This window comes from Cnephaeus nilssonii, assembly GCF_951640355.1.
Source record: "Cnephaeus nilssonii genome assembly, chromosome: 9".
NCBI classification, from domain to species: Eukaryota; Metazoa; Chordata; class Mammalia; order Chiroptera; family Vespertilionidae; genus Cnephaeus; species Cnephaeus nilssonii.
The window spans coordinates 84,815,807-84,827,075 of record NC_137080.1 but is presented as its reverse complement, the minus strand read 5'-3'; the positions used below and the strand labels follow the sequence as shown (position 1 = coordinate 84,827,075).

The window sequence follows — 11,269 nt, the reverse complement described above, 5'->3', positions numbered from 1 at the left end:
ATTTATGTAACAGCAAAGCCGAAGCTATTTTCACGGCTTTGGAGCTAAGGCCCAGAACGAGACCCTGAACCTGGCCTTTGCAGCACCCTAGTTGGAACTTTTCTTCTTCTCCTATGGGCTTTGCAGAGAAGGGCGTGTGTGTGCGCGCTTGCTGGCTTGCTTAAACTTTCTGCTCGGCTACACTTTTTCCCAGGCCTCTGCACTGGCTGAAGGGTGGGCTTTATCCCTGGGACCACCCCCTCCCCATCCCATCCCGCAGCTGGAAGTCTTCACTGATCTCCATCTCTCCTCCCCTGCCCCCATCGGGGAGGCAGACTATCTCCCCGGTCTTTTCCAGATGTACGTCTGCCAAAGACCTCCCCCAGTATAGAAGATGATGAATGAGGACTGGAGAGCCGGCCTGGTGGGAAAGTGTCGTCGCCTTGAAAAGAGAAAGAGAAAGGAAGTTGGGCGTGGGGGTGGGGAGGGTAAGAGTTGGAACCGAGTGGCCAGGGGGCGACCAGTCTGGACACTAGGGACCCAAGCCCCCGCCACTCGGCCAGTTCCGTTGCCTCCCTCAGGAAGGCGTGGGTAAATGCTCCAGTCCCTGCACTCCGGTGGAATTTGGGCTGTTATATCATTTACTGCAGCCCGCACAATGCACTCAGGAACTACCCCAGTGCTTGTCTCCAGCCCTTCCAGTGCCGGGTTCCCAGTGTGCTCCCTCTCCTCCGCAAGATTGCGCTCCAGTCCGCTCCTAGGTTTCCTCTCCGCAGGTCCCTCCCAATTCTTTCTACCACTCTCTGGTCAGGGGGGTGGAGTCGTACCTCCTCTCCCTTTCCTTTAAGAGACGTCGGCTCCGCCCCTTTCGGAGTCGCGGTCTGACGCCCGAGGACTGCAGCGAGTTCGGGATGTTTATGCAAATAGGCGCCCCCTGTGGGCCAATGGGGAGCGGAGGTGCCGGAACGGTGGACCAATGGGGCGGGGGCTTAGGGGCTCACCATATAAGGAGCGGCCTCGCCATAAAAGGAAACATTGTATCTCTTTATATGGGGGGGAAGGGTCGGGGGATCCCTCGCCGCCTGCGCGTGGTCCCGGCCCCCTCCACCCGCCGTCCCCGCGGTGGCCAGCAGCCTCTGCCCCCGGGGGGACGCTGACGGCCGCCGGGCGCGCCGCCGTAGCATACGGATAGGGGGCGCTCCGCGCGGCCTGGGGCAACCCGGGCCACAGGGGCAAGAAAGTGAGGGCCCAGGTCGGCCGGGGCGTGCAGGGGCCCCGGGTTCGCAGCGGCGGCGGCGGCAGTGATAGCGGCACTAGCAACAGCGGGAGCGCCGGGTTGAGCCGGGAAGCCGATGGCGGCGGCGGCGGCGGCTCCAATTCCTCGCTGACTGCCTGTCCGTCCTCCTGCACTGAGCGCCATGTTACCGACCCAAGCTGGGGCCGCGGCGGCGCTGGGCCGGGGCTCGGCCCTGGGGGGCAGCCTGAACAGGACTCCGACGGGGCGGCCGGGCGGTGGAGGTGGCGGCGGTGGCGGGACTCGCGGGGCTAACGGGGGCCGGGTCCCCGGGAACGGCGCGGGGCTCGGGCCGGGTCGCCTCGAGCGGGAGGCTGCAGCAGCAGCGACAACCACCCCGGCACCCACCGCGGGGGCCCTCTACAGCGGCAGCGAGGGCGACTCGGAGTCGGGCGAGGAGGAGGAGCTGGGCGCGGAGCGGCGCGGCCTGAAGCGAAGCCTCAGTGAGATGGAGCTCGGCATGGTGGTCGGTGGGCCCGAGGCGGCGGCGGCGGCCGCGGGGGGCTACGGGCCGGTGAGCGGGGCCAAGCCGGGTAAGAAGACGCGGGGCCGCGTGAAGATCAAGATGGAGTTCATCGACAACAAGCTGCGGCGCTACACGACCTTCAGCAAGAGGAAGACGGGCATCATGAAGAAGGTACGGGACCGGGAGGCTGGCCGGCCGCGGGGAACCCGGAGGGTGGGGACGCGCAGGGGGAGCCTGGGAGGAAGGCAGAGCCGGGGCGGAGGTGAGAGGCGGCGAGTCCGCAGGAGGTGTGTGGGAGGAGATGGCTCTTACCCCGGGACAGATGAGGGGAGGGGCCGCCAGGGAAATGTGGGTAGAGGGGAGTAGCTGCGAATGTCCGGAAAAGAGGGGAAAGGCGCCAAGGTGGGAGTGACGGGCGCGGGAGAGGAACTGGGCCCTTGCCGAGTGAAGGGGCGAGGAGTGGTATTGGGAGGCTGCTGGGAGGTGTTTAAGGAAATCCAGGGATCAATAGTAGGTCCATTGCGCTGGTGTTTGGGAAGGGCTCCCCGAAACCAGGGAGCAGAAGAGAAGGTATGCAGGTGAGAAGGCTGGAAGCAGTATAACAATGAGGGAGCCTACGTGGGAGGAAGGTGGGCACCACCGATGTAGTACTAGCTGGAAGGACAGGCAAGGCTGATGACGGAATGGGGCTCAAGAGCTCCAGGTGAGGGAGCGAGGCAGGAGAACTGATCGCCCTGAACCGCAGGGACCAAACCAAGTGCTGCGATGGCCATGTGTCTTAACTGCATCCACTGGAAGCCTGCACACTCCCTGTAAGACAGGCTTCAGAATCATCTGTCTTTCAGACCAGTGGGGTTTCCAGCTTTAGGGAGAATCTGTGCATGGAGTTTGGTGGGGAGGCAGGGAGGTTTGCAGATGCACCTAGAAAATCCTTTTCTGTCAGATTATCTGGTGAAAAGGGGTGAGGAAAGGAGTTGTCTTGGGGTGTAGAAGATATGGGACAGGATGGAAGCAGAACTGGGAAACAAGAAGCTAGAAATCTGGAAAAATTGGCTGGGGTTTCTGTTTGTCCCATATAAAAGTCAGAGCTGCTTCCAAGGTGGGTTTGTGGAACCTTGTTGGCTGTGAGGATACCATCCATGGGGCCATCCTTGATGGCCCCCTTTCTGGGCTCATGGCAGGTAATCTAGCCCCCATCTCCCATCAGTCCAGACACTGTTGTAGCAAGACAAAGGAAGAAAAAAAGAGTAGCACAGTATTATAGGGCAGAAGACAAATGGCAACAGGTTAGTGCCTGTGCAGTTTCTGGGAAGAAACATGGGACATTTTAGAGTTTAGGTGGCTCCCTAATGTCTTGTGTGGGTCTGGACAGTAGTGACTTCTAGTACAGCAGCGAGTTCGTCCTTGTCCTGTGACTGAGGAGGGGATGGGAGCCATCTCTCTGTGAGGCTGGGCACCAAGCTGTAGTGAGGAGCAGCTGCTTGGGCCCCTCTGTGTCCACTGAGGTTCTATGTTCGTCAAGAGGGGGCTGTACTGTTTTCAGGTCAGCAGGGCTGCTGAGCTCCTCAGAGAAGGGGCATGGCATTTTTCTGCTCTCCGGTTCCCCTTCAGATATTCTGGTAGGACCACCCCTAGAGAGGAAGGTCATTATGGGAGCGGGGGCTTGATGTCACTGTGTACTACCCCTCTCCCCTACCTCCCAAGGCAGGTAGAGACAAGTTTTGCTGACCTACCCATCTCCTCCCCATTATCCCCAGGCCTATGAGCTGTCCACGCTGACAGGGACACAGGTGCTGTTGCTGGTGGCCAGTGAGACCGGCCATGTATATACCTTTGCCACTCGAAAACTGCAGCCCATGATCACCAGTGAGACTGGCAAGGCACTGATTCAGACCTGCCTCAACTCGCCAGACTCTCCGCCCCGCTCAGACCCCACCACAGACCAGAGAATGAGTGCCACGGGCTTTCAAGAGACAGACCTCACCTACCAGGTGTCTGAGTCCGACAGCAGCGGGGAGACCAAGGTGTGTTTGGGTCCCCAATCGGAGGGAAAGGAAGGGGAGGGACTTGGCCGGCAGAGAGGGGAGGGGGTCCCTCTCACTTCCTCACCAAGGACAGGTGGTAGGTGCCCACTGGTGAGGAGTGGAGCCGGGTTAGTACCCCTCATCCTAGGGGGCAGGTGTCCATCCTCGCTATCCTGACAGGAGGCCGGCCCACTAGATAAGCGGGCGGCCTCCGTGCCCATATAAGGCGGGCTCCGGCTCCACGCCGGCCTCCCGCCTGAAGCCCGCCTGCCTGGCAGGGCCCTCGCATTCCTCGCGCCAGCTGTCTCCCGCTAGGGGTGGGGGCGTAGCCTAGCCCAGCCCTCCCGGCAGGCCGGGCCACTGGAGAGTAGGAAGTGAGCACATGGGTTCCCGGGTCCTGGGAACCCGGCACCGTCGGCAGGTGGGCTGGCTGGCTGGGCCGAAGACTACCTTACTAGCCAGTCACCTACCTCCTCAGGATGTCCGGACCTGGGCACCATAGGGAGTGTATTCCCGGCTGCTAGGGATGCCGGCCCTAGTCACGCCTCCCCCTTCCTTTTCCCGGTAAGGAGAGGGGGCGGAGCTTCCTTCCCAGTTCCTCTGGGGTACTCCACCTTCCGGGTCCTTCACTAACTGGCCAATTGGAGGAAGCGGCACTGTTTGCCTTAGCAACGCCTTCACCAATCAGGGGCTTTGAGCGCGGCTGATTAGCAAACATCCCGCTCTGACCAATCCCCAGTATTAGAGCCCCTCAGTCCTCTGGGCTTGGCTCTCAGCCCCCGGTTTCCTCCTTCCCCTTCTAAAAACAAAGGCTCCCCGAGGGGAAAGTCAATGCTTTAGACTTTCCCCTCAAGTGGTGGCATCTGTAATAATTTTTAGACTCTTAGCAGTAGGGCTTATTCCCAGAAAATTTTGCTGGATGAATAAATTCTTTTGGTAATTAAAATCTTAAGTATTTGTCACAAAGTGCCAACCCCCTAAAATCTCTCTCAAACCATAAGTTCCCTGAAAAACTCTCGGTCCCTATCTCAGAAGCCTGGCAAATATGAGCTGGAAGGACCCTTTTAAAGAGGGCACAGTAGCCCAGTCCTCTCATATTTACAGAAGAAGAAAACTGAAGCTCAGAAAGAGTGAGTAATTTCCCAGGGTCACACAAATGGTCATTGCCAAAGCTGGGAACAGACCCCTGGTGTCCTGATCCTCCAGCCAAGGTGATGGCCATAGTCCATTGGGGCAGAACTCAGGGAATTATGATAATCATATTTATCATTATCTTATGATAAATAAGAGCAGCAAATACTTACTGCTCTTTTTATGTGCCAGGCATTGTTCTAACTTCTTTAAGTATGTTAACCTATTTATTCTTCACAACACCTATGGGGTAGGTATTATCCTCCTTTCATAGACAGGAAACTGGAGCATAGCAGTTCAATAACTTGCCCATGGACCAGGCAGCAGATAAACGACAGAGGTGTGATTTGAACCCAAGCACCCTGGTTCCAGTCTGGGCTGTCAATCTGCATTAAGCTTCTGCAGGGTCAGGGTCTGGTAGAGGCTCACTGCTCCATCTCTACTCTGGGTGTAGGACTCACTGAAACCAGTGTTCACAGTCACCAACCTGCCGGGTACCACCTCCACCATCCAAACAGCACCTAGCACCTCTACCACCATGCAAGTCAGCAGCGGCCCTTCCTTCCCCATCACCAACTACCTGGCACCAGTGTCTGCTAGTGTCAGTCCCAGTGCTGTCAGCAGTGCCAACGGGACTGTGCTGAAGAGTACAGGCAGTGGCCCTGTCTCCTCTGGGGGCCTCATGCAGCTGCCTACCAGCTTCACCCTCATGCCTGGTGAGTCACAAGGGGCAAATTGAGCATGGGAAGAGTGGGTTTAGGGTTGGCACAAGGAGAACCTCTTCCCCTGCTCAGAAGGAGGGTGAACAGGGGGCCAGGGCCTGAGAGAAGCCTATTGTGTCCCGTTGGCAAGCATGCCTCTCCCCATTGGAACTTCTATTATCCTTGTCAGTAAGTTTCAGCCATAAGCTCTGTCCTTGTCTAGCCAGCCCAGCCCTGGGTCCCCCATTGCCACAGGGACAGTAGACATTCTGTCACTTCCCTACCTTGACTAGAGGGCAGATCATGTCCCTGATGGGTCAATACCAACTCCCTGAAAAGGAAAGAGGCAAGGCACAGGACGGGAGGAGGTGGGAAGAGCAAAAGCAGAGTATAGAAGCCCCTGGAGACCAAGATTCAGGACAGCAAGGGCCTTTTTGGCTCCCACAAAAGATAGTGATGGGAATTGGGCAGCAGTGTGTCAGACCCTGGGCATGTGGGTGTTTGAGGGTGCTTGGTGCAGGTGGTGGCTGGGTAGGACGGAGCACAAGTAAGTCTCTGTGTCTCATAGGTGGGGCAGTAGCCCAGCAAGTTCCAGTGCAGGCCATTCAGGTGCACCAGGCCCCACAACAAGCGTCTCCCTCTCGCGACAGCAGCACAGACCTCACGCAGACCTCCTCCAGCGGGACAGGTATAGCTTGAAGCTCTGTCATTTTTTCATGTGGAGACTGAGGCTTTTGGCTTAACCCTTATCCTAATCCTTAAGAGAAAGTCAGGTGGGGGTGGCTGGGTTTTGTATCCTGCCCTGCAGTAGGGCTGTGGATTCAAAGAAGAAATCAGGGACCATTGAAGCCACCCTCCTCCTCATTCAGATGAGAAGCCCGAGGCCCAGAAAGGAGAAGTTACTTGCCCAAAGGTTCACATTTGCTTAGTTACCAGGAAGGATTTATAGGGCAGATATCTCCTTGTGGGAGGGTGTCCTAGGGTTAGAGTAGCCATAATTCTCCTCAGCGTCTCTAGTCATTCCAGATATGATGAAACACTTTCAGAATAAAGTTACTTTTAAGTTCTTGTTATTTACAACCTTGTTATACAAAGTGTGATCTATGGAGGACCAGCATCACCCTGGAGCTTGAGAGGAATGCAGACTTTTTTTTTTTTTTAATATATTTTATTGGTTTTTTTTTTACAGAGAGGAAGGGAGAGGGAGAGATAGTTAGAAACATCAATGAGAGAGAAACATCAATCAGCTGCCTCCTGCACACCCCCTACTGGGGATGTGCCCGCAACCAAGGTACATGCCCTTGACCAGAATCGAACCCGGGACCCCTCAGTCCACAGGCCGACGCTCTATCCACTGAGCCAAACCGGTTAGGGCAGGAATGCAGACTTTTAAGCCTCACCCCAAACCCACTAAATCAGAATGTACATTTTTAACCAGAACCCCAGGTGACTGTATGCACATTAACATTTGAGAAGTGCTAGTTTAAAAGATGCATTTGTTAGCCACACATTTAGGAAGAAGGAGGAGGGATGAAAACAAAAATAATGAAGCTCCCTAAAGGGGGAATAGTATCTGAGGTTCCTTAGGTTGGGTCAGTTACTGTAATCTTTGTTTTTCCCAGGGCCTTAGGGTCTTGGAACAGAGAACTCAGCAAATAGACAATTGAACAGCACAATGTGGTAGGATAAATTAAAGTTTGGTGCTGTTGTGTTCAAGAAAAAATAAGGCTTTTCTTAGTTGATGACAGGTAGCAGAGGAACGAGTCTTGTCTGGCTGCTGACCTGGGTAATGGCTAGAGAGCTCCGGCAGCTTGGAATTCCTAGGGGTGGGATGGGAGATATCAGTGGGGACCAGGGTCAGCCGCACTGACATGTGTCTGTATTTGCCAGTGACCTTGCCCGCTACCATCATGACGTCATCTGTACCCACAACTGTGGGCGGCCACATGATGTACCCTAGCCCCCATGCGGTGATGTATGCACCCACCTCGGGCCTGGCTGATGGCAGCCTCACCGTGCTCAATGCCTTTTCCCAGGCGCCATCCACCATGCAGGTGTCCCACAGCCAGGTCCAGGAGCAAGGTGAGTTGGGGGGTAGGGCTGAGAAAAGGAGGACCATTGTCTCCCTTATACAGACACACACAGACACATACACACACACGCTTTCTCCCCCACCCCTGATATATATGTCCACACAAACTAGGATGCTCATACATGCTTCTACACATATACACACAGATACTTGCATACACACTCTGGCACCCATGCCTGTCTACTTAGACATTCATGCACACTTGAATCCTCACACTCACACACACACTTGGACACAATTGGACACTCACCCTAGGGCATTTACATCTGAGCCTCACCCAGTCATTTGTGCATTTATCAGCTCCAATAACTGGAAGTTTCTCTTGAGCAAGCAATTTGAGTATCTCCCACTTCCCAATGCAGGTGGCGTCCCCCAGGTGTTCCTGACAGCACCATCTGGGACAGTGCAGATCCCTGTTTCTGCAGTTCAGCTTCACCAGGTAGGTGGGAGCCCCTTCCCCCCATCCCAGCCAGCCAGCTACTTTGTGTGGTTTGTTTGTTATTATTAATCCTCACCCGAGGATATGTTTTTCCATTGATTTTATTTTATTTTTTAGTTTTTTCCAAGTCCTCTTTTTATTTTTATTTTTTAAAAATATATTGTTATTGATTTCAAAGAGGAAGGGAGAGGGAGAGAGAGAAACATCAATGATGGGAATCATGGATCGGCTGCGTCCTGCATGCCCCCTACTGGGATTAAGCTCACAACCTGGGCATATGCCCTCGATCGGAATCGAACCCAAGACCCTTCAGTCCACTGAGCCAAACTGGCTAGGGCTTTTCCATTGATTTTTAGAGAGAGTGGAAGGGAGGGGGAGAGACAGAGAGAGAAACACCGACGTGAGAGAGACACATCAATTGGTTGCCTCCCGCATGTGCCCTGACCAGGGCTAGTGATCAAACCTGCAACTGAGGTACATGCCCTTGGTCAGAATCGAACCCATGACCCTTTAGCCCTTGGGCCAATGCTCTAACCACTGAGCAACTGGCTACAGCCAGCCAGCTACTTCTTTATCTTGGGGATTCCATTCCTAGTTAGTCAAAGCTAAGATTCCTAGCCAGAAGGCCTATCTGTTTTCCTGGTCAGACCTGTGGTGGGCGGGCAGGCAAGCAGAGGTCTGAGCTGGCTGACCTGTTCCTGCCCCCATTTCCTTACACATCCACTTCCCTCCAGATGGCTGTCATAGGGCAGCAGGCCGGGAGCAGCAGCAACCTCACCGAGTTACAGGTGGTGAACCTGGACGCCGCCCACAGCACCAAGAGTGACTGATCTGCCCTGCCGCCCTGGACAGATGGCCCAGGGGATGGCACCACTTATTTATTGTTGCCTTTTCACGTTTTCTTCACACACATGTTGACGGGCCGCAGGAGGGAGGCGGGGAGGAGCAGTGGGCAGCCACAGGACTGAGCCCTCTCACTCCAGCCAAAGAAATGGGCCAGCCTACCCTCCACCCCGTCCTCCCTCACTCTCCCCTCCTTCTGGCTCCACCTCCCATTTCTGTTGATGGTGGGGCTGCCCTCCCTCCTCAGACTTCCCTTGCCAGCTTGGCTCCATGTTTGCCATGAGTATTAGCTTTCCCAGTGGGACCGTGGCCCACCTACCACAACAGATCTTTGTGGGACTAGGTACCATTCCCTCCCCCCTCCCCCCACCTCGAGGAAGCAGTGGGGTCCTCTGTCCAGCCTCAATGCTGACCCCATGTCAGTACTGTGTCTGCCACAGGCTGGGTCAGTAGAGCCCTCTCCAGGGAGCCAGCTGCGGAGACGGGGCTTCTTCCCTCATGCTACCCGCCCGCAGCCCCTACAGCTCCAAGTAGCTGGGCCTGTGCAGGGAGCAGGTCCCTGGGGCCGTCTGCCCTGCCTTGCCGCTCCCGTGGGAACTCCAGGGGCTCCTGGGTTGGAGGGAACCATCATTGTTCCTTCTCCCCGTCTTCCCCCCCTCTCCTCCCAGCTGCTTTACTTAAAGTTGATTTTGAACTTTTTATTTGAGGAGACGAAGTGAAAACAAATCTATAAATATATATTTTTAAAATATTTAACTTTTTTTTATGGAGTTTTTCTCGTCCCCCTCCCTGCCCAAGCTCCCCTTCCCTGGGGAGCCCAGGGCTCCCCAGAACTGGCTGGGCCTCTGGGGACAGAGCCACCCCCTGAGCTTGGGGCCCACCAGTGTGTGGGGGAGATTCTGGGATTGCCCGGTCCTGGGTTATTTCCAGGAGAAAACCGGGGGAGGGGCCCTCAGGCCATGCCACAATGGGATGGGGAGGGTGACCCACAGCTCTGGGCCTCTTTTTTTGCCCTCCAGGGCTGTTGCTAGGGAGAGGGAAGAGGGAGACCAAATGGTGGGGTGTCAGAGGAAACTGACTTCATTTGTGCCACATGCATGGGCATTGCAGCCTTGTGCTCCCCAGGCCTGCAGCTGCTTGGGGTCCAAGTTGCAGTGAGCAGGGTGGGATCTGGGAGGGGGTGAGAGGCAGGAAAGGGGGTCAGAAAAATGGGAGCAGCTCTTGGCTGAGTGCAGTGATAGGGGAACCAGAAGTGGGCAGCTCTCCCAGGGAGTGAGCAGCTACTGTAACTTTTTAAAATTAAGACAAAAAGCCTTGAAGAAAATGACTTTATTTTTCTAAGTGTAACCTCAGTATTTATGTAATTTGTACAGGGGCCGTGCCCCACCCCCTCCCCCCTTTGGGGTAGACCTTCAGGGTGGGCCAACACGGGGAGGGTCTTTTACCCTGTGTCAGAGCCCATCTTCACCCCCAATATCCAGAAAGGAAGCTTTTTCAGAACAGGGCAGCAGTTGGGTGGAGTTTTATTAACCCTATGACTGCCTTCAGTAGGAACAAGCCTGCTTCTGTGATTAGGTGAAGGGGTGGGGGGAGATTTTACGCACAGCCTAGTTATCAAGGGGATGATTTGCCAACATTTTTTGAGTACCCCCTAACCTCTAACCCCCATTGCTGTCTTGCCCCAATTTCGGGTGCCAAGATAGAAGTCACCTTTCTGGGCTTTCTCCTGGAGAGAGCTGGGGCTTATGGGTGGCTTACAAGGCTGGGGCATGGCAAATCAGGGGCCAGAGAGTGGGGGGGCTTGGGACTCAGGTCTGTAACTGCCCAGCCCTTTTCTCTGCTCTTGTTTCACTCCACCCTCACTCACTCACTTTCCAACTCCCCCACCAGGGGAGGAGACCTTGATGAATTCCTCCTCTCCTTCCCACAAAAGACAGACCCAGTGAGTGAATCAGGCAAAGTGCTTATAGTGTGTGTTGTGTGAGCATGGCCTTGGGAGAACATGCGTGCATCAGGGATAAGGTGGCATTTATATGTGCAGCAACCCTTGGTGTTTCCCTTCCTTGGTGGCTCTGGGGTGTGTGTGTGTGTGTGTGTGTGTGTGTGTGTGTGTGTGCGCGCGCGCGCGCTTGCGCTTGAGTGAATGTGTGTGTGAATGTGGGGTGTGTATGTCAGTGATTTCTACTTCCCTGGGATGCTGACCCAGGAATAGTGGACGTGGTCACAGTCCTATGTACAGAGCTTTCTTTTGTATTAAAAAAAATTACTCTTTCAATAAATGTATCATTTTTGTGCACAGA

General features: G+C 55.2%; 1 protein-coding gene across 1 annotated transcript; it reads left to right on the top strand.

Annotated features, from left to right (window-relative positions):
- SRF (serum response factor) lies at positions 1-11,269 on the top strand. Its single transcript, XM_079779784.1, has 7 exons — positions 1-1,910; positions 3,497-3,763; positions 5,349-5,610; positions 6,164-6,283; positions 7,486-7,677; positions 8,050-8,126; positions 8,861-11,269. The coding sequence occupies exons 1-7, from the start codon at positions 1,398-1,400 to the stop codon at positions 8,954-8,956; spliced, it is 1,527 nt and encodes a 508-aa protein (XP_079635910.1). The 5' UTR covers positions 1-1,397; the 3' UTR covers positions 8,957-11,269.